The sequence below is a fragment of the Manis javanica genome, chromosome 6, assembly GCF_040802235.1.
Source record: "Manis javanica isolate MJ-LG chromosome 6, MJ_LKY, whole genome shotgun sequence".
Classification (NCBI taxonomy): Eukaryota; Metazoa; Chordata; class Mammalia; order Pholidota; family Manidae; genus Manis; species Manis javanica.
This window is the reverse complement of record NC_133161.1, coordinates 50039827-50067270: the sequence shown is the minus strand read 5'-3', so window position 1 is coordinate 50067270 and position 27444 is coordinate 50039827. Positions and strand designations below refer to the sequence as shown.

The following is a 27444-nucleotide window of genomic DNA, read 5'->3' as shown; positions in this document are numbered from 1 at the left end:
TGCTCTGAGTAACTGTACAAATTGGCACATAGGCAATAAAACTATAGAGAGTGATGAGCTCAAATACTTCCACTTCAAGAAGGTCTCATATCCATCTCATATAAAAATATACACTCCACTAAAATTATTCCATCCTCCCAACTACCGAGATGCAAACACAAATGTTCTTCAGAGCAGCCTCGGCAGAACTGCTCTGTCTGGGCGATTCAAGAGCTGTTGGAGGCAAGAAGATATCCGAGCTATCAAATTAAACTTGGGTAGCTTATGCATGGGTGCGTAACCCTGGGTGTTCTTATTTCCTAATGCACCAGGGAGAGATGGATTTTTTCTCCAACATAATTCTATAAGGCATAAATTTAATTTGAAATTTTGTAACCTTTGGAAAGTTAGTGTTAAAGCTTCTTTTTTAACCCACACATTAACATTCAATCTTTCATTTTTATTAAATAGTTTATATATAAAAAGAAATATCAAGGTGTTCTACATTCATATAAATGATTGTGATAACATTTAAAATTGTAAAGAATCTATTGAAGAAAATATATCCTTAAATACTTACAATTCTAAGCTAAGCACAAGTGATCAACCTAGATAGTACCTTTTAAATATACAGATACAGGTTTGTGGCTTTAGAAAGCAAACATAGGAGAGTACAAGGATGTCTCATTCTTTTTTTCCTTTTACCACAAGACAGGATGGTCCAGTTTGGAAAAGCCAAGATCTTTTCTAAGATCCAAGTAGGTGCCATTGCTCACCCAAGAGTCATCATCAGATTTCCTGTGAAAAGAGGAAATACTTTCTGAAGGCTCTTGAAAATACTGTCCTGGTCTCTCTCTTTAGCTTCCCCTCTCCCTCCCTCCCACGCCTACCAGGCTATCATTCTCAAATGTATGCAATGTCCCTAAAAGGCCAGTACTGAAGTTGTGAGGGACTGGAAGTCTGGCAAACACATTGTTCTTTCTGACTTTGACTTCTCAGAGTTCATAAAAAATAGTGCTTCTTGGAGAAGCATAAGTGAAGGAAGAGTTTGTTGTAGTCAAAACATGGCTGGGATGATAGTCACCACCTTGGGTATGAATATGTAAAAGCTACAAATCAACCACATTGTTCATATCAAGTGATAAATTTAACATTCAAAAGAAAAGGAACTGGAAGCTGTAACAGTGTGGAGCGAGTGACCGTGGTTCACTATTCTTTGAGTGGATAATATATTACCTGGATCAAAATTCAAAAGATGCACAAAAGGGCAGGAGCTTAAAGTTTTCTTCTCCTCCTCTCTCTCCACCTCTTATTTCTTCTCTTCAAAGTTGATCTTATCAACTTTATTCTTTCAGATTAGTTTCATGCATGTATGAATGTGTATGAACACATCCTTCACCCCTCTCCCATTTTTTATATTTTCCTATCTATCCCTTGAATTTTTGACATAGTATGTATTGGAGATCATTTTCCATCATCACAATAAGGGAGCAAACTACAGCCCAAACCTAAAGGCCAAAGCCAGCCTTCTGTCTGTCTTTGTAAAACCGTTTTATTAGAACACACCCATGCCCATGCACTTTAGCACTGTGTACGGCTGCTTTCACCCTGCACAGCGGGGTTGAGTGATCACTACTGAGACCTTATGGCCTGCAAAGCTAACAATATTACTATGTGCCCTCTACTGGAAAAGTTTGGTGACTCTGGTACTAAGGGGCTCCTCATTTTCTATGGCTTGGCAGAATTGGGCAAACTGGCTCATTTCAAGCATATACCTTTGTTAGAACAGGAAAACAAGTGCGACAAAAATCTGTTCCTGAGAGTATGGAGAAACAGGCATGCTCTCCTTTTGCTTTGAAGATGTAAGACAGTATCTGCCAACATTACAAAAGCACACACTCTGATCTCTACTTACAGGAATTCTTAATCTAACTACACTCATGCATATACAAAATAACATTACTTTATGTTTATTATATTATTATAAACATATATTTATAGAAGCTAGAGATTGAAAACAACCTCCTTAGTGCCCTCCCCCATAGAGTACCTGTTAAATTGTGGTCAATCCCTACAAAAGACTACAGGCAACTGTTTGAATTCATGTCATTGAGTGAGTGTTAATGGCAACATCTAAGTCCCACATTCCTTTATGTCACCTCTTTGCCAGTACTGCTGTTGCTGAAGAACTCTTGCCTTTTCTCCAACTTTTTATTTGTCATATCCAACACTCTAATAATACAGGCAATCAAAAGGAGGAAGAGCCATGGCCTTTTCCATACCAGACATAATTGTTAGATGGCTGCAATGACAACCTAGACAGTATTTTATATTCTGCATTTAAACGTTGATTCATTACCCACATAGCTGCAAAGACTTTGTGAAGTCATTTTGTTGCTTTCATATTAGATCAAGTTGATGAATCTCCTCACCTAGTTCTTGAGACAGTTTTGTTACCCACAATTTTTAATGATCCTAAAAAATACTGTAATGAACATCTGTGTAAATATAGATTTTCCTTGTTTTTAAAGCAACACTAGATGATTTATCAGAGAGAAAAAAAGAAACAGTCTCCTTGAGGGTATATGCATGTATCTATAATTGATCAGTCTATTAAGCTATCCATTTATCTATGCCTTGCATTTTTCAGAAAAGTAATTTAAGGCATCTTATTGTTTAGATATAAGAAGAAGTTATGAATATTTCAGGAAAAAACTCTGGTCAGTTGATCTTTAATCACTCATATCCTGAGTTCGTGGAAGTGATCAGAAGGGATCTGGCAAAGACCACATCAACTCTAAGGGAAAGAGCATTATATATATTTTAGGGATAAACTGTTACTTGTTACTATTGCTATCTTGGAAATAATATTTTATAATTTACTGATAGAATAGCAGCTAATTCCTCTTAAAAGTATTCCTGTTGCCCATTAAAAAGCAATGGCAAACCCAAACTACCCCCAAACAAGGCCCTGGCTGCCCTCAAAGCAAGGCTAGGATGGAAGGGGTAAGGCAAGAGCCTGTCACTTTCCTTCATGTGCCTGTTTTAACGTTGATTTTTTAGATCAGCCCTAAAATCGTATAGAGTTCTGGCCTGCAGTCAGGAGAGCCGGGCCCGAGCCAGGATAGTGTGGCGGGTCCTCTGTGGACCGCCTATAATCTTTGGGCCTTCACTTCCTTTTAGTTAAGGTAAAAGGGGGTGAAGGGCTGATGATCTACAATGCCCCTTTTAAATCTTTCAGTCTATTTTTAACAAGACCTTCTTGGCAAGTTATTTCAAAATTAATAATAAATGTTTTAAGTCTAAGCACATTGGAGCATCTGCAATTAAAAAAGTAGACTACTTGGATTTCTGTTTTGGTAACCAGTGGGTAATTGTTAATTATCTCTGTCGCCTGGGAAGTATACCTAGGCAGGTGACCCACCTTAGACATGGGTTTTAAAAGCTGGCCTGGTATTGGGAGACGGGTTGGGGTAGTCTGATTGCTTCTTCCACAGGCACTTACTGAGCACCTCCTCTGCAAAGTTACTGGGTGAGGCACTGAGGGGCAGCTGGGAAAAGGGCAAGGGATACAGAAAAGGGGACGCTGCTCCTGTGTAGGACAGAGGAAGGGACAGCCCAGAGGCAAGTGTCCACAGAAAGTCCAGCCCTCACACAGAGGTGAGGTTAAACTACTCCAAAGCAGGAAAATCATCCAGAACCCTCTCATTTGGGTAGAGGACACCCCTGTTCAATTTCCTTACAGTGGGAGCATCAGGTATTGCCAGTACCTACTGAGTAATGACCCACACAGTCCCTGCACACACCTGAAAAACCGAGGCTGGTGTTCCACGTTATTTTCTTCTAAGACCCTCCGCCTTTCTCTCTGTAGCTGTTCAATCCTCTGCTTTTGTATTTCAGCTTCTTCTATATTCCCTTCTTCTAGAAACCTGAAGTATTGAGGAAAAAAATAAGGGAACATGAATTCCAAGAAAATATAACAATCATTACTACTACTGGGATTACATGTGCCTGAGACTGGATATTCAAAATGCTTTCCTATACATAAGACCCCTCTCCAACCCTTAAAAATACTCCAAGGACTTTGGGGCACAGTCTCCCTTTCATCCCTGTTTCTAATTCTACCTGTTTCCTCACCACCACCACCCCACCTCAGGTAACCCACTGTTACTAGTTTCTTGTGCATCCTTCTAGAGATTTATACACATATAAGCTAGTGTTAATATATATTCTTACACCTCCCTCCCTGTTTAAAATATAAATGGTAGCATGGTGCACATACTGTTTATACCTTGGTTTCTTGTTTTTACTTTTTACTTAGCAATATATCTTGGAGATCTTTCTTGGTAGGACACAAATATCTTCACTTTTTAATAGCGTACAATACTCAGTTGTGTGGATATACCTTCATTTATTTAAACAATTCCCTATGAAAGACACTGGGGATGTTTCTAATTTTTTAATATTAGAATTGCTGCTGTTAATGACCACATATATCTATCATTTTGTACATGGGTTAGTATATCTGTAGGAAAAACTTCTGCAAGTGGAATCCTGGGTTAAAAAGTGAGTTTGTAGTACGGGGATTATAGCAATTTACTATAGACTTTTTAAAAATAGCATTATAGCATTCCCACCAGAATGTTATCAGAGTACCTTTTTCACATAGTCTCAGATCACATCAAACTTTTGAATCTTTGCCATATGATAGGTTAATAAAGAGTATGTCAATGTGGCTTTAATAACTTGAATACCTTTGATGAGATTGAGCATCTTTTCATGTGTTTAAGGGATATCTGTATTTCCTATTTTGTGAACTCTTCATTTCCCTATGTCCATGTTTTAAATGATTTTAATGATTTAATGATTTCAAGAATTTTTTGTGATCTTAATTTCTAGAACCAATTCATAAAATGGGTTGCAAATACAGATTTCCCAGTTTGTCATTTATCTTTAGACTTTCAGTATATATATATATTTACTTTACCATGAAGAAGGATGTTTTGTTTTTAAATAAAGTCATGTTTATCCATTTTTTTCCTGAGTTTTAAGTCTTAATTAGAAAGGCCTTAGAGCAGAGATAATTATTTCCATTTTACAGAACAGGAAACTGAGGCTAAGACTAAAAATATTTACCATATGTCACACAGATTGTCAGCAGCAAACCTAGGATCAGATGTTAGATCTCAGGGCACCAAAATAATTCAAATTCGAGGAGTAAGGCAGCTGGATTTTTTTTCACTCTTGAATACACAACACGTTCTATGTTATTATATGCAGGAAGACTCTTACAAATAAACACTTTTTTTTTTGCTATGTCAACAGAAACAGGGCTCTACTAATGAATAAAGGTCAAGCCACACAGAATTAAGCTGGGCTCCATTCCCTCCATGGACTCAAAGTCCCCCTTGATCTCTACTCGTGATGACATTATCTCACTCAGGCTCTTTTCGTAGCCTGGGACAAGACTTTTTATAAAGAGTTTTACATCTCTGGAGATAAAGATTTTAAAACCCTTACCTTTGGTCTGGCCTAAATCGAGTGTCAGTAGGTGGTAATAAAGACTTCAATAATGGATCCATTTCGTTTAATTCTAGCGCAAACTGTGTGAAGCCATAATACTGCTCATAACCTTTCGGCATGGGATCTAAAAGAAAAAGAAGCCATTCGTCTGTAACTTGCATTTCATTTTCTTTATATTTTAATTCCTTCACCTTTTTCATCTAGGACCAGCTACAATTTTTCTCTTTCAACTCTAAACTTTTCTATTTCTACTAAAAATATTCTGGCTAACAAATAGGTACTGAATATTTCTCTCTAAATTTTCTTCTCTATAAGTTTTCTTCTGCTTACAAGGATAAGGCCTCTTAAGTGTGGCTATACAGCAAATTCATGCAATGCCATGAAGTTTCTATACTGTGGAAACTAGAACAATAATTTGTTACTAAAATAAACCTGTTAAAAAGAATTCCAGACCCACTTTTCCTGGCTAAGAAGACTCTCACCCTAGAGAATCCATTTTTCATTTAAGAAGTGTCAAATTCTCCTGGAACTCTGTCCAGTACCCAGAATACTGTTGAACCCAGGGCAAGTGGTCATTGTTATTCCTTTCTTTTCTGCCCCTCTTTACACCAACTCTTGCCTCTCCAAATCTTACAGATTTAAATTTAAAACCATCTCAGTAGAAGCCAGGAATAGGGACGGCATTATACCAGCAGAAATACTGCCAGCCAGAACCACAAGAGACAGAGAGAATAGGACAGAATGAAGTTAAGCTCTTGGACTATTGGTGTTTCATAAGCTGGCTCCCTAATGCTATCCAGCTGCAAATATGTGTTATCCTTCAAGTAAAAAGAAGATGACTCTGAAGGTGAGTCAGAAATCCTCCAGGCTGCCACTCCCACCACAGGCCCAGACTATAGTTCCAGTGGGCAAGGCTGCCTCTCCCTTTCAAAGGGTGGGGCCGCTGTCATAGTTTCAACATGCCAGGCTGCCACCACCCAGGGCCATGGGGGCCACGGAGGGAGGGCCACTGCCCCAGTACGTCTGGAGGGCATGGAATCAGAGAGAATGATCTCTAGTCTTAACATCCAGTAGCATCCACTGTGCTAGGTTTTGGACTTGCTTGGGAACTACCATTCTTTCTTCTTTCCTATGCCTCCCCTTTGGAATGGAATATCCATCCTCTGCTTATCCCACTATTGTGCTTTGGAAGCACATTTTTGTTCCACAGCTGGAGAAGATGAATCATACCTTAAGTTTCATCTATACCCAATTTAGGTGATATTCAAATGAGACTCTGTACTTCAGACTTAAGAGTTGATGCTGGGATGAGTTAAGACTTGGGGGCTGTCGGGATGGGATAAATATATTTTGCATGTGAGAAGGGAATGGCTGAGGGGGTGCCAGGAACTAACTGCTATGGACCAAATGTTTGTGTCCTCCCCAAATTCATATGTTGGAGCCCTACCCCAGTATGGCTGTATTTGGGGCCTCTAAGGAAGTAATTAAGGCCGAGGTCAGAGGGGCTGGGCCCTGATCTGGCAGCTGTCTGCAAGCCAGGAAGAGGGCTCTCAATAGAATCCAAATTTGCCAGCGCCTTGATCTTTGATTTCCCAGCCTCCAGAACTGTGAGAAAAGTAAATTCCTGTTGTTTAAACTACCCAGTCTGTGATATTTATTTTAGGAGCACAAGCAGACTAAGGTAAGTATATTTCCCTAACTTGAATTTCAGCCAAAAATGAAGCTAAAAATACACAAATTTACACATCAAGTAAATCAAATATAGGCTAATAGAATCCACTCACAGCCTCAGCTCTAGTTGTTTTCATATACAAATATCAATACAAATGCTTTCCACGAACTCTACTACAGACCCATTTTTTTAAAGCTTCAGAAGTCCTTTTTGTTTAATTTTAAATCTAATTCTCTATATATCATAGGGTGAAAATAATAGCAAAATTTCCCACTGTTTTCTAAAATCCACTCCAGTCTCCCAACCACCAAACTAAAGACAGTGGCTTTTCTTGAAGAAGAGCAGGGTGCCAAGGCAGAAACATAAAGTCAGTGAATAACAACCAGAATAACAGCTTACCGAGTTTTCTTTTGTCAAGCTACTACTTTAACATCCAGAGAGAATGGCAGTTCTCATCTGTGAGCTATGCTTTAGGCAAAGGAGAGCAAGTGTCTCACTTGCAAAATCTCAAGAGTGCCTCTGAACATCTGAAGCCAGGAAGGTGGCCACATGTGTCAATTCATTCTATAGCATCATGGGAATCTCTGTGATGGTGGAAGAGATGACTGCTACTCACTGAAGGAGGCACTGCTGTTGCCTACTCTAGTCATTTCCCTTTTCTACTTGCCAATGGAAAGCTGATCTTTTCAGGTGGCATTGTGCCCTCCCCTGGGGGATGCATCTAAGCCCATCTGAACCTCTCCTGCCTACCCAGTTGCCCATGACTGGTTTAGGGATGAGTTTGGACCCACTTCAGGATGACAACTTATAAAGACATTTGCTGGGAGATCCTAGGTAATAGTTCATTCCTGAAAAGAGGAAGGCACAAGAGAAGAAAGCTATTTTGTCTTTCCATCTCTTCTTAGTGAGCTGCCACTTGAGGAAATGATACTGAAGCATGACAACCATTTTACATCCATGAGAGGAAATATCACTGCTGTACTGGGGAGTGGCTAGAATGTGTCCTCAATGATCTGTGCTCTTGACATAGGTAAGTTACCTATGTAACAAACCTGGGGCTATCCATCCCCTCAATTGTTAAGAAACAGCATACATCTAATGGCTCAAGCCACCTTTAGAATGTTTTTTCTTTTTTGTTTTGATCAGCCTAAAACATACCAATGGTGGTATCTCAGAACTATGGTACAATATGACCATGCCTTAGAAATATATTTATCATATTAGAAGATGAACTAAAGTCTTAACATGTTTTGGGGACATATTATGAAGGTTTGGCTTCTCTAGTCCTTCTCCCACAGCTGCTCAAAGGACACAACATCCTTCTGGAATTACAGCAGAAGTTGGAGTGGTTTATGGTGCCGGGAATATCTGGGGGACCCCTAGCTCTTGTAGAACCTCAGGCCACTCTGCTTGTCTAGTAAGTTTTCCCTTTATTCCTACTCTAGAATGACTTCTTGTGCTTCACTGACATTCCTTCTTAGTGCTCAGCATAGGCTCAGGAATGATGTGTACGGACTGGAAGGCTTCCTCAGGGTGACCCTGGATTAGCAACGGCTTTGTTCTGAGATTAAAAAGCAGAACTTAGACCAACTAAGGTTTTGTTGATAAGCATGAGGCTGAGTTTGAAATATGATTAGGTAGGACCACTACCTGAAGACGGTTCAAAGCAGGCAGAGGCTAGAGACAACAGGTACTGATGCCAGCCACCTGCAGTCCCTCTGGCCATGCCCCACCCCCCACCCTCTGCCCAGGGCTGATACTAACTGGCTCTCCAGACACAAGCAGATGAAGAGGAGCCACCACAATAGATGCTTTCATGCCATTTTCCAAATATCCGATGTACTGCTTTTCCACTCTTGTCGAATACTGTACCTTCAATCTCATGGGCATTAGTGCTCCAGTATTTTGCCTAGGATTCAAATGAGACTTCTCTGTTTATATTTTAGTGTCAACTTATTACAGATATTAAGAGAAAAAGAAGGAAAGAGAAAAAAACAAGAATGATTCTACATCACATACAGTTTACAGTTCTGGGTCCCGACTTAAAAAAAAATCATGTGTTAATTATTTAATACAAATTATCAGCTAACCCTTTATTTATAGTTTGTAACTCAACAACTAACATTTGTGAAAGATATATTTTCCCCTACTTTTGCTCAGTTCTCACACATCAGCCAAGTGGTGTGAGTGGGTCTTAAGCCCCCTCCCCTGGAACAGATGTTTGACAGCTGTCACTGTGGCTCTGACTATTGCAATTTAAAAGAAATACAACTCTTATAATTTTTTCTCTAAAGGAACTAGACAGTCCTTTGTAAACCAACCAAAGAGGCTGGTTTGTAAACCAATCAATTTTCAGTTTCTTCTATTACTTTTGTCCCCAGTCTAGATCTGTTCATCTAACCCATAGGAACCTTACTCAATTCATACTCACATTGTAAATTGGTCCTGGTCTGAGTGAGACCAGGTCAGCTCAGCTCAGCTCAGCCTTGTGGGTTTTATACAGTCCCACAGGGTGGCCAGCAGAGGGAGCTCTAACTCCCTAGAGTTGCTTTTTTTTTTTTAGCTCTCCCAACTATCTTGCTGCCCTAAAACCCTCTACAAGAGAACAGAAAGCATTCATTCATAAATCAAGAATCCTAGTACTATTTGCAGCCAAAACAGAACCCATGTTTGGAAATCATAAAGTTGAGTGGCGTTTTCAGGCCTCTTCAGGTGGTTTCATTTCTCCATTCCACGTCTGTGGGGAAAATGGGAGGAAAGGCAGAGTAGAGCACCATCTCCGGGCCGTATCAGAAATGTAATATTGCATTCTCCAGTCACGTAAAAATGGGAGGAAGGGGAAACAAGCACCAACTAGGCTCTTAGATTTTTTCCGAAGCAACAGTCAGATTTTCTGCTAGAGATACTTGCCAACACGTCCAGTGCTGGCACCGTGGTGGGACACCACAGAGGGAGGTAGTTGTGTCTCCCAAGCGATGTCTGCACCTGCATTCACATTTTCTTTCAACGCCAGAGGCGTATCCAACTTCCCAATTCCTGTCACTTTCACAGCTACAAAAATCTATTCTCTGGTCCTAAGTGAACGACTACCAGGTGGGTGGTAGAAATGTGAGTCACGCACATTTCCTTGAGGAAAATGTTAAGAACTAGATGGCTCTTATCTAGTCTACCTATTCCATGCTGTGTTCTGCTTCTTTTTTTTTTTAATTTTTAATTAAGGTATGATTAATATACACTCTTATGAAGGTTTCACATGTCTTCTGTTTCTTTTTGCAGAGAGCTTAGATGAAGTTTTTAAGGCAGGGTCACTTTCATCTTACTCCAAATCACTACTAGCATTTTATCTGTCCATAACCCAGTTTGATTTCTAGGGTCTAATAAAGAACCCAAACTACCTCTCCATGATGCCCCCGACCAGCTACAGGTGGTGCAGAGATACTGCATGGAATTCTGCAACTAAAACCTAATCTCTTGGCTTGTGATTTTTATCTTAATTAAAAGCAAATGTTCCTTGAGGAGGGTAACATTTTACAGCCATATTAAGCATATGAGATTTTTAAGGGCAAGAGAAACTCTTAAGGAGCAAGAGAAGGTGGAAAGGCACCAATCAAGGCAGTTGGAAAGGTAGCAGACCATTCGGTGCTTTTTGCCTCAGGCCAATCTGTTTATTTATCTATGAATGTTCATAGGCCTCTGCTGTGTGCCAGGCACCATTTCCAGGCATCACAAAGTGAACAAGATTAGACCAGGCTTCTGCTTTTATGGAGTCAGGCATAGTGAGGAGAACGCAGGCAACAGAAAGAAAACAAGCAAACCAACAGTGAGCAAGCTACCTACAGATGTTAATAAAAACTTTGAAGAAAATAGGGAATAGAGAGTGACTAACAAGACAGGGTTGCTGATGGAAGGATCTGGGGAGAGGGCCCAAGCAAGAGGAAATAAGGAGAGAGAAAGAAAACCGATGAGGCCAGAGGACAGTGAAGAAGGAAGAGGATGAGGGGATGCTAGGAGTTGAGGTTGGAGGGGAGTGTGTGTGTGCTGTGTGTGTGTGTGTGTGCACATTTGTGCACATGTACCTGTGCATGTGGTTATGTGTACATGAGTGTGAGTGCAGGGGTGGGGAGGACAGGCTGTGCAGGGCCTTGTGGACCTTTGTAAGGATGCAGGCCTTATTCAAGGGCAGACAGAAGTTGTTGGAGGATTTTGGTGAAATACAGCATAACTTTCTTTTTTTAATTGTAGTAAAACATACATAACAAAATTTACCATTTTGCCATTTCTAAGTGTACAATTCAGTGACATTAAGAACACTCACAATGTTGTGCAAATACCATCACATATCTCTAGAACCTTTTCAAATTTTCAAACTGAAACTCTGTACCCAACTGGATAATAACTCCCTAGCCCTCCTTCCCCTCAGCCCCTGGCAATCATCATTCTACTTTCTATGCATTTGACTCCCTGGGTCCCTCATAAATATGGAGACACACAATACTGGTTCTTTTGTGTCTGGCTTATTTTGCTCAGCATGATATCTTCAAAGTTTATCCATATTGTAGCATGATGACCTAGGTTTCAGAAGGTCCCTCTGGCTGCAGTGAGGACCGACAGCAGGGGAAGAAGATGAAAGGAGGAAGGCCAAGACAGGCTATGGCCCTGGTCCAGGGGAGAGAGGCAGGGGGTAACCAGGGAGCCCCTGGCATTGTTTGTCTACTGACCCGAAGGCAAAGATAAAATTCCCTGAATACCCTGAGCCCTGAGACCCCAGCTCTGCCAAGGTCTTTACAGAGTCAGAGCTCACAAGGTCACCTGAGTTACCTTTATAAAATTCACTTTGCAGTGGCAGGAATCATCACTCAGGTTCCTGATGACAATCTCTCCATAGTGCTCAATCCATTTCTGCCCACTTAAGATGTTATGGATGCAAGAGGTCACTTTGTTCCACTCAAAATGATCTCCAAAACTAAAAAGGAGGAAAAAGTAAAAGTAACAATTCCCAGAAGAGCCAGCAGCAAATGCAAACACTGCTCTTTTAAAAAATAAGCCATGTAATGAATTACTCCTTCCTTCCTTTCTGAACCAATACTGAGTGCCTAAGCTGCCCTGGGCATTCTGAGCTTCCACGACCCAAGGAGACGTGCCCACCAGGGGGTGACAGCAGTCACACTGGGGTGCTCTGGAGGCTGCCAGGGACTTCAGCAGAAGCTGGTGGTCGCCTGGTCAACCCATTCCCTCCTTTGATAGAGGAGGAAACTGAGAGCCAGAGGTGACTTGCCTAAAGTCACCAAACTAGGAAAGGGAAGTGCCAATGGGAAAGGTATGGGAATTTTTTACAATTTGCTCTCCCTACACACATACATATTTGTTTCCACACACGTATATTTATGTACACATACACATGTATTTTATGTATATATACATACACACATCTATCTTATATACAAATCTTAAGATCCATTGATCTTAAATCTTTTACAATGAGAAAGTATTCAGATACTACTTTCAGAGCTAAATAATAATTATGAGGACAATGGTAAGAAGACCAAACATTATGTGGCATATATACTATGAACCAAGTATTATTTTAAGTGCTTTACATTCACAACAACCCTGTGAAGTAGGTGGTTTATTATTCCCATTTTATATATTGGGAACTGTTGATCAGAAAGGTTAAGGAACCTGCCCAAGAAGCTGTAATTAGTAAGTGGTGGAGTAAATGTTAAGTCCTGGCAGCCCAGTTCCAGAGGCCATGCTCACAGCCATTTTGCTTTATAAATGATATTAATAATCCCTATAGGATCAAGGCCATATCCTTCATAAAAGGAATAGTGGCAGCAAGGCATGGCAACCAATATTAAAGAAAAACTACCATTCTTAATTTTGTTAGAAAGTGGAAATAAGTTTTAAAACAGCTTCGCTTCCAGGAACTTTGTCCTCCAGGAAGCATTCCCATTTGAGTGAAAGAAAATGCAAGATTATCAAAATGAAGTACATTTGAACCTACTGTGAAACCAACTAAAAGATAAGAACAGATGCTCGACACTACAGGGGACAGTGGCCAGCCATATGCTGTTCCTAAATCTCTGTCTTGGCCCTAAATTCCATGAAGTTCCTAATCACAGAAGAACTTACACCGGCAGAGTCACATGGGTTGTGCCAATGGGAACAATTTCCATGGATTTGCCCCAGAATTTGTTTTTCCATCTCACATCTGAAATGAAATACCAATTATTACATATTTATCAAGAGAGCTAGGTAGATCAAAGAGTTCTTAGGCTGGATAAATGATTAATCACGATACAGAACAATCTCTTCATAATAAAATCCATTGTCTTATGGGATAATTTTCATTCATTTTAAGTACCAACAGAGTACTCAGAACAGAATCAGGGAAACTAAACTTATAATATGAAGTCCCTCCCTTGGAAGAACTCATGGTATGAAAGGCAAACAGAAGTGAAAACAAGCAATGCCCCCTCGGTGAGGCACAGGCTGCAACTGTGCACACGGTGAGGCGACATGGAGCCCGAGGAGGAGGAGTGACTCCCATGCCTGAGCAAGGCAGCAGAGAAGGCCTGTCTGCAGAGGCCATGTAAACTGGGCCTTGGAGAACAAGCCAGAGTTCACCAGGTGGAGAAAAAGTAATTTAAGGCAGAAGACACAGCTTGTCCAAGGGGACATAAGAGAATATGGTGTAGTTCTGTCCTGTAGGTCTCAGACTGTCTACAGGGAAGAGCAGAAAGATAGACTGAATACAAAAACTCAGTGGGCTCAAAAACCAGGCTAAGAAGTCTGTTTTGTGTGCACTGGGGAGGAAATAAGGTATTGTTTACACAGAGAACTAATATGATTAGACACAGGTTTTGCAACAATGTTTGGGAGCGATATGGAGAATGGACCAGAAGCAGAAATGAAAAGCAAGGTGACAAGTTATGAGGCTACTGTAGCTGCTCCAGGGATAAATGAGGGTGAAGTGAACCAAGACAGCAGCAGTGGGGGATGGAGTGGAAGGGAATAATCCTAGAACCACTAGAGAAGCAGAAATAGAACTGGGTGACAAATCAAATGCAGACTGGTGAAGACAGAGATAATTTGTGGATGATTTCATTTTTTCTAACTTGTAGGAATGGTAGTGCCAACAGGGAAACAGAGAACAGAAAAAAAAATGGCAGAGATGGATGATCCCTCTGATTGCTGCACGAAAATCCACTGTAGGGAAGTAAAGGTGAGAGCAGGGAAGCAAGTAGGGTGCCATGACCATGGTCCAGGAGAGAGGTGGCACTGAGACCAGGAAGCCCCTGGCCAGAGACTGCATGATCCCATTCATACGAAATATCCAGACTAGGCAAATATGCAGAGACAAAAAGTGGATTAGTGATCGCCTAAGGACAGAAGAGTTTGACAGAATTTGGAAGCTGGGGCAGTGAGGAATATTGGCTAAAGGGTTTTTTTAAAGGATGAAAATGTACTAAAATTGATTTAGTGGTAATTGTATAACTCTGTTAATATACTAAAAACCATTGAATTGTACCCTTTAATTAGGTGAATTGTATGGGATATAAATTATATCTCAAAGCTGTTACCCCCAAAAAGTTAATTGTTTAAAGCAAAAACAGTAATAACATATTACAGGGTTTATAACATACATAAATAAAATGTATATCCACAAAAGCACAAAGATTGGGAGAAGGGAACTGGAAGTATACTTTTGTAAGTTTCTTATACTAAACGTGAAGTGACATAATGTTACTTGAAGATAGTCTGTGATACATTAAAGAAATACAATGTGTTCCTAAAGTAACAATTAAAAATTCAACAAGGAGGTATAGCTAATAAGACAAAAAGAGATAATGAAATCATAGAAAGTATTCAGCCTAAAAGGCAGAAAAGAGGAAAGAGGGAACAAAGAACAGATGCAATAAATAACAAGAGGCCACATTTAAACCCAACTACATCAATAATTACAAAAATGTAAATGGTCTAAATAATGCAATAAAAGAAAAACATCAGATTGGATAAGAAAGCAGGATCTGGGAGTCATGGACCTATGGGACCAGGTGGGATTGTCCAGGAAAAGGCTGATGAGGAGGGAAGCCATGAGTAACATAAAGAGCACACGAGAGGTACTTCAAGAAGACTCTTCTGATTACATGGTACGTAACTTAAATGAAGTGCTGGCAGGGTCAATGACACTTAGCGATTAGGGGGTGAGAGATCTTATAAGAATTATTTGCAGAGAGTTTCAGTGAAAGCTAGAAAAATTTCTAATCAAGCTTCAATTCTAAACTTTAGTAGCAAAGATTCAGAAAGGACACTGGTTTTCATAACCTGAACTGGTAACACTGATTTTGCCTCTAGAGAAAGGAACTGGGTGGCTGGGAACTGGGGTGGAGGAAGAGTCTTTACAAAACACTTTTTCATATCTTTAACATTTTATAGATGTATTTTTTTTTAAAAAGACAGTGTGGCAAATCAGGTTTTATTACTGTTAGCAGAGGAAAATGTTTTAAAAGCTGATGTGTGTTCATTATTTGAAAACCTGGGATGCTCAGATTTTTTTTCTATAGTACACACCAACTTTTTAATAAAGAAATACATCAGCAAAATTTGTTAATCCATTTAGGAAGTGTGTGCAAGCCTTACTTACTCTTCAGAACAACCCAGCCCCTCCCAAATCCAAAATATAAACAGAATATAGGAATAACAACCCCAAAGCTGGAAAAAAAAAGTCAGCAATGTAAAATCTAATTTTAGAAATAAAATTTAAATTTTTCAAAGAAAAAAACCCTTCTACTCTCTAGGCTCTAGACAAATAACTGGAAATACTTAGTATCCCTTAAAATATGTGAGGCATTTCAAGCGGCTGGAATAAAAGAGAGAAAAAGTGAAAGGAATAAATGGTGGTAGCTCAGACAAAGAGTGAGAATTTTTTTAAAGGGAACAACTAAATTATTCTCCTGAATCCTTAACTATGAAGTAGACAAGTAACAGTTATTGGTCAGAGATGAGAGCAAGAACACCAAGTGGTAAAAATCCTTCCAACAAGGTAAGTTCAGGGCCCACTTTTGAACTAAGCATTTACAGTAGTTCCTGACTAAAATAAATTTATAATATTACAAAAAATGATGGAGGTCAAATATATCTGCACATTACCTTGCCAGAAAACAAAATTTCCAGACTCAGCATGACATGCAGAGATAGGTGGATGGTGGCTGACCTGATGGAAACAAAGACCAGAAAACAAAAAATTAATTAACTTTGTGTCTCATGAACACCATTCCTTCTCCCTTGCATGGAGATGTAACAGTGCTGTGTCTAAATGAATGAAAACTGTTTTAATTTTCCTTTAACATGTCTGTCCTCAAGAGGGTGCTAGTGATACAGTCAGCGCCCATTTGCTCAAGTTCACTTAGGGGTGGGTGAGAAGAAATTGGATGAATGAAAGCCTCCAGAAGCCCTGGAGAAAGCAGCCAGTGGTGAGTGATGAGGACAGAGACTCATTCTGAAAGATGTGAAAATAAAAACAGGAACATACAAGGACTGCCTGCTCAGAAACCCTACAATCCACTGGCTACCAATGTCAAAATCTCTGCAGCTGTTCTGAAAGTTCCTATAAACGTTTTAATTAAGAAGTCAACTAGTACATATTTTTAAATGTACAGGTAAGCAACACAAAATGCTCTTTGGCTCAGCAGATTTTACTCTTTTGCAAATCGTATCAAGAAGTTCAGCCTCTTTTCAAATCAGTTACAAAAAGAACGATCTGAGATAATTTTTTGAAAAGAATAGGGGGATGCGGGGATGTGTGAAATAGATGAAGGGGAAAAAACTGGTGGGAATGTCTGACATCTTGATATGAGCAATGGCTACATGAGTGTCTACACATGTCAAAATTCATCAAGCTGTACACTAAGACTTGTGCATTGTATTGTATGTGCCTCAATATAAAAAATAATTTTAAAAAATAATGTTTCTGTAAGAAAAGAGCTAAACAACTATTGAAGAAATGTTAGTCAACTGCTAAGAAAAAGATTTGTTTTTCATTTTCTATCAAGATAAAAATATCTTGAGTAAATAATGCAATTATGTTCTAGAAAAGAGAATCCTCTCTAATAGAGGCAGTAGCACATTCCCCTGCCTTTTGTTGCTGGGGTCATTGTTTCTGTTTTATTCCTAATGAAGAAGCTGAAGAAAAAAATGGCTCCTCAGTTAGATTTTCTTATTATCTTCATAACTCAAGGCACATGAGGGATACACGTAGTTGTTATAATTAGTATCAGTGAAATCAAAGTACTGCTGCCAGCAGCATTTCCAGAAATTTCTCTGACTTCACTGGTTCTTAGTAGAATATTTTATATTTAGAGCATCTAGCCCAAAGCCCTCATGTTACAAATAAGGAGACTGAAACCAGAAAGATGAAGTCATGTTTCCCAAATACACTGGTAGAGAAGAAGCCGAGGTAAAAGCCAGCATTTGGGGCTCACAACAATGGTTTTCAGGGGAAGGAATGTGATAAATTCCTAGCCACCCATCTTGCTCAAGACCCTCAGCTGCAATAATCATGACTTGAAAACCATTTCTCTGTGTGCCACTCCTTTAGGTTAGGAACTGCAGGACAGGATATTCGAGTCATGCCATATACACATTTAACTGATGTAATTTTAACTATATCAGCTTAACCCAAAGAAAGTAGAGGCAGATTTAAATAGTGCAGGTATTTTTCAGGTCTCAGTGAACATACATCCTAGATCCAATATGAGATGGACTCTTAAGAATGCAGCACCTCCCAAAGCCTATGGGATTCTCAGGGGTAACTTTCATTTCCAGCACAATTTAGAAATCTAACTCCTAAAATGCAACTAGCCGCTTGCCTTCATTGTCTTCTTTTTAATCCAACTCCTTGAAGATACTTTATATCACAACATGCTGCACCCATCTCTGCCTCCTTCCTCCACCAGCTCTCAGTGCAAACTCTCTGGGGGACTGTTAAACTCTGGGATCCTATAAAACTAAACCAGGGCAAGACAATATCTCCCCACCAACCTCCCCCTACCCCGTGCAGTGGGGGCGGAGCTATGGGATGTTCCCCCTTCCTCATAATGTAGGCATATTTTAAAGTAGAATATTATAAGGCAGAAATAATGTAGTATTATTCCCACAGAATCTATGTAGTAAAAAATATAGGGACCACAGCCTTGATCAGGAATTTGGCATTTTATTGGGAGTGGCCAAATGTAAGCATCAAAGCCAAATACAGTATAAAGCTATAAATCTTTACTGTAATAATTTTAAATTCCATGAAACAGGGATAAATATTCTGTCCATATTAACTATAAAAGAAGCCTTATCATACCATAAAGTATATGTATGTCCCATATGCAACTTTGGCCTTTTAAAACTATTGTGTCCAATTAGTGTATTACTGCTTAGCGAGTGCCTTTAGATGGGCTCAAAGGATGTTTTCTGAATGAATAAATCTCAGCATTCGAATACCAATGATTTTGCTTATTTTATTCTAGCTTAAAAAGGTCTTTGGGAATGATTTATTTGGTGTACATTGCTTTTAAGAAGCTTACAGAGCTTTCCAGGGAAATTAAATTTATGCCTTATTTTTTCTTTGACTTATTTCCTTACAACAGCTATTTGTTCATGAAGTATTTCTGGAGCTTCTGCCATGGGCTGCACTAGCATCAGGGAATGAGGGAGAACTTTTGGAGTCCCACAGATAAGGCCCTAACTGGGCAGTATCACCTTTGGCTGTATGACCTTGATCAAGTTTTTAAACCCTTTGGGCCTCAGCTGCCTCATCTGCAAAACAGGGCTGATACCACTGACTCTGCAAACTAAACACTGATGACAACATGTAAAAACACCAGGGTCATATGCTGTTATGAAGTAGGAGGGTCATTTCTCATGAGTGGTATTTCCATGCAGTTCTCATGGTAACCGTGAGTCTTCATTATGCTTACTTTACAAATAAGGAAACAAATCAAAGAATCATCCCCTGCCACACAGTTAGTGACAAGGGAAGAACTTTAAACTGAGGTCTTCTCATTTCAAATCCAATGCTCTTTTATGCTCCAGCTGCTCTCAAAAGTTGGGCTCTGGTCCTTCCCTAAAGCCTCCGTGCACCATTAAGGTCTCACGGGTACTTAAGAGAAAGAATTTGTTGAGTCTGACCTTTCAAAACTCTTAGTCTCATTTATTTCTTTGTAAAATAAGGTCCATATTTCTATAATGTAATGCTGTAATTCTAATATTTTGATATAGTCTTCAAATTTCACCATCAGTGGTTGCCAGCCAATTGGAAAATATTAATGCTAAGGCTTTGACGAACCTGAATGCTCATAGAAATGGGGTAATTCATGGTTCATAATTTAATCTTCATTGAGGACAATCTTTCTAAAATCTGCTGGAGTAGAGAATAAAATGAGCACAATCTAACCTGTGTTAGTGTGGGATTTGTTGAGTTTCTATTTTGTTCACATTGTAACCCAGATGTAACCCAGAAAGACATTAGATTCTCGAGTTGGAGTTGGAATGGGCCGAGTCCCAGAGCAGACACTCTCTATCAGCCCACTGGGTAAAGCCAGTTCAGACTGTTTTTTAGTATTCTTCTCCATCACTTCCTCTCCATCCCAATCAAATAGGAGCAATTTCTGATTGGTAAGGTTTCCCAAACATTCAGGAAATTAGTAATATGTTGTTTTTATTATGCATGCATTTATATGTATGTTTCTTTCTATAAGCTCAAAGTCATTAAGTCCCTCTGGTGGTTAAAAATTCTTGTCTTCATTTGTGTATCTGAGCTCTTTCTTCACCCTATCCTCATCACTTTTGATTTATGCTTTGAATGCACTTTATACAAAAGGCAGGTGGTAAGGGGGAGAGGCAGATGACAAACTATTTCAATATTTCTGTATTCTGTTATTTTCTTTTTCAGATTTAGAAAAATATCCCATCAATGTATGACTTCTACAGCTTGGAGGAGTTTGTGGGTCATGGCCTGGACTTAGGATCTTATTCCAGGTGACATGGGAGCTTGTTGGAGGGCTGACAGATGTTGCCCCTGTTTGCAGCGATCCCTCTGGATGAGGGGCAAGGGACTGACCATGGGAACAGGAGAGCCGTCCACAGGCAGCTTGGTGGTCAGCACTGCTGACAAGACACAGGGAACGTGGCTGGCTTCAGAAGGAAGGCTTCTGGGGGGAGGCTCCATGCTTAGCTGGTGAACAGGATATGGGTTATCTGAGAAAGTTATTAAGGACGACGCCAAGATACTGGCCTGATTTGGGGGAGAATGCACTCGCCAATTATTTTCTCTTCTCTATGTTCAATTAATCACTTACTGACAAACATGGCTTCTTGCCAAAAACAGAAACAGAAACACATTAAATGATAGCCTAGAAATGGAGAAGCATGGGTTTAGTTCACTTATATTTGACTTATTGCTAGTTTTATTTGAACAGCTTGAATTTCCCTTTTGATAATGTTTTTAAATAAGATGTCACTTTAATCAGTAATAAATAACTGCCTATGAGTAGACAAAAGAACTATTTGAAGAGGTGAAGTGAGTGTGCCTGGAGAGACGTGATAGGTGTGGTATTTAAAGTCTATCCAAGAATGTATATCAGAATTCTCCTGATGAGTCACAGAAAAGCAAACCCATAAATCAAAGGAAAAAAGACTTCATTTAGGTTCTCTTGTACTTTAGAAACTTTCACAAGTCCATTTGGCTTTTCTGTCACAAACTCTCCACAGTATGTGGCTGGGTAGGTAAACAGTTACAATGATTTGACAGTGGTCTGACACCAGAAGTTCCAGGTAATTAGGAAAAGACACTTCAAATAATAGCTTAACTGCATATCCTTGAGACACCAAGCCTTTTCCAAAGGCACAAAGAGGGAAGCTTAGCTAACTAAAATGAGTTTTCTGATGCATCTCCAGTCCCTAAAGCTCAGGGCCACTGTTAGCTTTCTGCCAGGCAGAAGGGAACCAAATGAGATCAACCTGCCAGCAGGATACTCAGTTCCTGAGGAGAGAAAGGAAGCCCTTTCTTTCTGAAGTCCCCCTTTTCTGGGCTTATTTAGAAAGCCACGGTTGAATCAGACTTCTTGGCACAAAGACATCTCCTATCCTGAGAAAGTGGAACAGCCAGAGGTTAGAACATAGGCCAGTAATGTTGATGATTTACTCCTGAATGTTCCTCAGACACCAAGGCCACTCCTCAGCCCGCAATGGGAGCTGGGAACAAAGTCCTACAGGAGTTTGGAGGATGAAATGTTTAAGTGACAATGACAGGCAAAATCCCATGATCTGAACAGTATGCAAAAGGCTCTTTTCACATCAGCAGCTGATGACTGACAGCTCTGAGCACAGTAACTAAACCTACACATGAGACCCAAAAAATAGTGAGGAAGCAAGCGCACTGGAATGGAAACAGAGTGTGTTGGCTGAGGGGCACTGGGGGGTGCTAATGGTCTAGGCCTGGGTCTCATCTATAACCGAGCCAAGCCTCACCTGCTACACAGGGGTATTCTGCAGATCAGAAAAGACCCTGTACAAACGCGAAAAGCATAAAGCACTCTGCAACCTCTGCTTAACTGTTAGGGGGAAAAACTGACCAGAAAATGCTTTCTCTGGTTTCTGACCACGTGAGTCATTTTGATACTGCAATTCTGGGTCTTTTAGAAACAAGATAGAAGAGCAGGCTTGTGATGTAACTGAACTCTGTGAAGTGGCAATTACTACATCAACTTCCTTGGCCACTGACCACTTTGAACATCCACATACACACCAAAACCACAAAGCAACAAAACCCAAGGGCTTGAAGGAAAAGGGGACTTGCCAGTTTTCAAGTCACCTGACTCTGATGTCTAGAAAACTCAGGAGAAAAGTCAAGTTACCGTTGTTCTTGTCCAGGTCCTTTCACTCAGAGATATATGAGTCCATTAATGTCCTTGTTAGAATAAAATTCCTCCCGAAAATATTAACTTGGGGGCCCTGCCCAGTTTATTACATTAGTCATTCCATAATCTCTACTCATGATGGAGCTGCACAAGAAAGGAAAAAAAAAGGGTTTGGGCTTCCCCCAAGCCCTGGAGGCTGTAGTTTATCACCTACACACAACGGGTAACAGCATACATGCTATCTCCATACAGGCAGAATGTCTCCTGGGTTGGAAACAGAAAGAGCTACACAGGCAGGTACCAGCATGAAGCAGAATAAATGCTCTAGCACTGTCTTTAGATGTGCTAAATCAGAAGGCCTTCATGAACAATAGGTCAGCTGGTCAGCATAAACAAGGGCAGGATGGGGACTGGGGGGCTAAATGGATGTGTCTCCTGTTGACCTGGAAAAGGAGGGCCCTGGCCAAAATCCTTTCCACGCCTGGGGCAGTGGGCAGCCAGCACATTGAATTAAACAGCTGCCTCTCCTCATTGTACATTCACCTGATGATCACAATTTTGGCTTCTCAAGCAATCTGTCTATGGGGAATGTAAGCCTGGTCATGCAGCAAAGCCTTCTGATCCCCAGGGTAGGACCAGGGCAGGGCTCTTTTTCATAATAAATGCACACAGTAGCGTTCTAGTTTATGTATCAGTCTATTTTAAGCTTAGCTAGTGTGACTTATCCCTGAAAAACTCGGTGTGTCTCTTGGTATATTCTTGGGTGTATTAAAAGAACCAATTAACTGAGGCCACAAGCCTATATTCCAGACAGATGAAGCACCTCATCGTGATCAGAACTGGTGGTAGCACCATGACGAAGCCAGCCGCCATGAGGACTCCTCGCTGTCTCACGGCTAGCTTTCTGTCAGAGACTCACTGGCAACATTATGCCCCCTTCAAACCACTTGAATAGAGTAGACATAGTGTATCTTATTTCTATCTACACTGTTCTTACTACTCTTAACACTGTATATTAAAAAGCATTTTGAAGTCGCCTCTAAATATGAGAGCAATGACCATGTAATGAAGAGTGCAAGTACTTTTTATATCAGTATATTATTTCACTTAAGCCTTACTGCAACCCATGAGCTAAGCATGATCATTCTTATTTCATAAAGAAACAATCGAGGCTCAGGAAGCTTAAGTAGTTTATACAAAGCCACACACAGAGTAAGTGGTGGGGTTAAGATTTGAAAGCAGGTCATTATACCCAGCACACCCTTTGCTACTAACAATGACCAGATCTCTTTCTTGCTTATTTCCTTGGCATCCATTTCATGGAACTAGAGACTAAGTTATGTAACGCTCCTTTCTGTCTCTGTGCACATGTGCCCATGAGCTGTGCTGCCTCTCTCCATGCCACCACTGAAGATACATAAGCAGATACTCAACTTGTCCCTGCCCTGTCTTCAGGGGTTCATGGGATGGAAGCTTAGCTTTATACAAGCTCACATTACTACTCTTTTCTTACCTATTCATCCTGTCCTGATTGTCTGCTGTAGTCTGGGGCTATTTTTGGTTTTGATGTTTTTTTTTCACATGAGTGCATGTAATGCCATGGTAACCAAATTGTATTTTCACTTATTCTCATTCCGTTTTAGGTTAGTATTTAAATAACCAAGTTGAATTTGCATTAGATTTTCTTACCCTTTTAACTACTGATTTAACCCCTACCTCCCCAACATCAGTATTTCTCATTTTAGCTTCTAACTGGAAAGCTACTGCAAATGTGCTTTGGAATTATTGCATATTCATTTTCCTTTGAGTTTCAGAAACCACTGCTTATAATTTACTATTAAGATAAGCACCATCTTCCTAAGTCTCTCAGCCATACCATCTTTCCCTTCCTACCCCTCAGTAATGCAAATCCATTGATAAAGAGGACAATAAGATAACAAGAAGGAAAACTATATTTTAGCAACCCACCCCTTGTTCCTCAGTTTTCTAATAATTGGAAGAAGAGAAAGGTATTGAAACAATCATGTTTAAGGATTCTAGGCTGACATTTAGGGATATATGGAGGGTGGACATGTTCGGTTGCTGTCTTAACTAGTAGGAAGGTTAAGTATTTTTTTTCTTATCAGTGCACCCTAGTTTACCTAATAATTCTTACTGACAGATATTTTGGATGTTTCAAACATTCCACTCTTGCAAATTATGCTTTCATGGGTCAACAATGACAGCAAACACTCACATAACACTTGATACTTCACCTATCTGACACTGCTCCAAGTGTTTTGTAGAGAGTATCTCATTCTGCTAGTCCTCACAAAGCCATCAGAGGTCTGGACCATTATCATCATCTCCACTTTAAAGAAGAAACTAAACACAGAGTGATGAAGCAACTTGTCCTGGGTTATAAACCTAGTGGCGAGGTTGAGCTAAGATTTGTACCTAGGCTCTGGGGCTCCGGAGACACATTCTTGAATATTATTCTTTGCTAATTCTTAGGTGGTAAGAATCTCCTGGAGCCTCAGGGAACTCAGGCTATCTAAGTATAAAGTATGTCATAAGTATAAAGATATTCTTATCTGCCCCAGCCCCCATCCCATCCCACTGCAGTCTCCCAGAACCAGGAATAATGCCAGGCATGGGTTATATGTTCAAGAAGTATTTTTTTTGATGGAATGAATAATTACATGAATGAATGATTCCTCTTAAATAAAATCACGAATAATGGATTTATTTGATGCTACCCATTCTGATGGGGGCATTCATCCTCTAGAATAGCGATGGGAAAGAGTAATGCTACACACTTTAAACCTCTGAATCACACTTTGGGGAAATGCCTCATACTCTGAAAACGTATCTCACCCTGACTTTAAACAGAAAGGGCACTGGCAATGCATATGGCCAAGTAAATGCTCAGCAATGCTACACCTTTATGCCCATTGGTGGTGGCTAGGTTTCAGTGGAAGGGAAATTGATCCCTCTCTTTATGTGTAAAAGCACTGCAATTATCTCAGTTGCTCTGAAGCTAGTGAGAGGTGGAACATAAATATTTCAAAAGCACATGTAATGAGAGGCATAAGCAACTTCTCTAATGCAAGTGGACAAAAAGAGTGCACACAACAAACACAAACGTATATCCACCTGTTCTGAAAAAAAACGGAAGCCCTTGTCCTCGCGAATACACTCGTACGTTTCTCCAAGAACAGGATTAAAGGGCTTGCTCCCAGCCCGGAAGTAGCTGGATGCGTATGCTGACACAGCAAAGGCTGCCACATACACCTACGGAGAGGAAGGAGAGAACTTCATTATTTCTCTGTCACCACAAAGGTCATGTTTACAAAGACATGAACAAAATAAAACCTTTATTTCTCTCTCTAAGGTTTATTTTGGAAAGCCAAAGATTTGCTTCTGGTTTAAGGACAACCAAACTAACTTAAATATTGTTCATTTTGTCCCAGAGACAAACGAGCCAAACATTTTCAAACTATCCATTTTTTCTGAGGTCTAAAAGTCCATCAACACTTTTAAGATGGTGATACTTACCAAAGAACTACACTGCTTTTGAACTGTTAAGCTGAGTCTAGTAACACCAAACCTGAGAATATCTGAGAATCTTGATTGCACGCTAAGGCTTTCAGAGAGGATGGGCATAAAAAAAAAAAGAAAAAGTCAGACTCTTCTCAAAATTCAGGAATAAGCATCCTAAGTTTAACCATTCCCAATTTGATATGTAGAAATCTAAAAACTCATTTTGACAAAAAGAAATCTGTGAGTAATTTCCCATGCCTGGGCAACAAGCCACAGGACAGAGCACAGTGCTGTTTTTAAAAAAAAGCTCTGCTTTTCTGGAAGGAAAATGAAAACCCAAAAAGGAAAAGGAAGGAAAAACTAGAGGTAGACATGAGATGAAGAAGATCCTCATGGCCCTTACTGCAAGGTTCTCAGTATTATCATATCCCCCTTCAGGGCCCTGGAGACATCTTATTTTTTCTTTTTTTTTTTTGCAGGTGGGAAAGACAATAAAAAATTACACCTAAGTCACGATAGTGTAAGTTTCCCTAACACTGGAAAACAATCTTGATGTTTCCTTTGCCCAGCATATTTCATGAAGGTTCGTATATTAGAAAAAAAGGGGAATGTCTTTCATAAATGTTTACTAGTCATATCACTTTTCTTAGTCTTTTGCAAATAGGACCCACCTTAACACCTCACACTACAGAACACTCTAGAGCAGCCGGATAGCTTAGAAAAACAATTCACTATGTTCAATTCAGTCTTTGTTTTGAAATCTGTTCCTCTCTCTGCTTCCTCATATATTTGTTACCTGTTAACGGTAGGTTCCACTGTCTATATGGAATGTTGAATCAACCCTGAATCACCTTCACAGGTTAAAATATAACAAAATGTATAAAAGGACCTGATATCATAAAGCTGGAGGGAGAAGAGAGGGAGGGAGCAGGCACAATGAAGCATTCTCCTTTGAGAAAGCGAGGGGACAACATGAAGAGAGAACCAAGAAGGGGCTGAGCTGACCCTCCCCACAGTAAAGACAACCCAAGGGAGACAGTTTCTACTCAAAGATTTCCTGTATTTTCCCTTCCTCGAGTATTGTGCTGGAATGCAAAGCCCTTCCTCCAACTTCTTCTCAAGGTCAATTATACCCATCAATTGGCTGACATCCTAAGGGTCTCTAAATTGCCACAAGAATGAAACGCTTTTAAAGAATATTTTCATCTTCAAAGCCAATCATTTCCTTTAAAGAAAAAGAGCTGTCTGCAAATGTGGACATTTAACACTTGCTTGAGAAGCTATCTGCCTCCCTTTGTTCAGCAAAAATTCTCTGGGGAAGAGTAACAAAGAAGATTTTTTAAAAATACACAGCTTGTTTTTCTCCCTTATTATCATTATTATCAAGAAAGTCTCTGATTGGAGACTGTGTGTGGAAAGTCCCTGGAGATTGTGTGTGGAATGACTATGGGATGCCTCTCTTTACCAGTAGTTAGATTTTCCCTTAATCTTCAAATCACTAAAGGAATGAAGTTTATGAAGGTTAAAACTGCAGAATGCTTAGAATTAGGAAAAGAATGGTGTCCTCCCTTAGTGAGAGGGTGACTTATGGACAGCTCTGTGTAGTGGAGGGGGCATGTCAATTCTATTTTAGCCCATCATCAAATGCCCAGGACAGAGACCCTGAATTTAGGGGGAAGACATTGAAGTCCCAGCCTGCCATACAAAGTGACCTTCCTGTTGAGCAGGTAAAACATAAGGAAGCAAAAAGAGGAACAGGCACTCTGTTTTGAAGAACAAAGTCAGCCACAGCCACAGAAAGGGCTAATCTGACCAGTTTTACCACCACAGTAAGTACCC

General features: G+C 40.0%; 1 protein-coding gene across 5 annotated transcripts in view; it reads right to left on the bottom strand.

Moving 5' to 3' along the window:
• Positions 1 to 424: 424 nt before the first annotated feature.
• Positions 425 to 27444, bottom strand: part of OSBPL3 (oxysterol binding protein like 3) — a 222384-nt gene continuing 195364 nt past the window's right edge. For 4 of the 5 annotated variants that reach the window (XM_037027466.2, XM_037027462.2, XM_037027464.2 and 1 more), the window contains 8 exons: positions 25219 to 25356; positions 16328 to 16391; positions 13307 to 13385; positions 11993 to 12137; positions 8939 to 9083; positions 5500 to 5626; positions 3786 to 3908; positions 425 to 777 (listed from right to left, as the gene is read on the bottom strand). In XM_037027466.2, the coding sequence (XP_036883361.2) occupies positions 681 to 777; positions 3786 to 3908; positions 5500 to 5626; positions 8939 to 9083; positions 11993 to 12137; positions 13307 to 13385; positions 16328 to 16391; positions 25219 to 25356 (918 nt within the window). In that variant the 3' untranslated portion in view covers positions 425 to 680. Of the gene's footprint in view, positions 778 to 3785; positions 3909 to 5499; positions 5627 to 8938; positions 9084 to 11983; positions 12138 to 13306; positions 13386 to 16327; positions 16392 to 25218; positions 25357 to 27444 lie in introns of all 5 variants that reach the window. The other variant, XM_073238683.1, reaches the window with a different exon arrangement.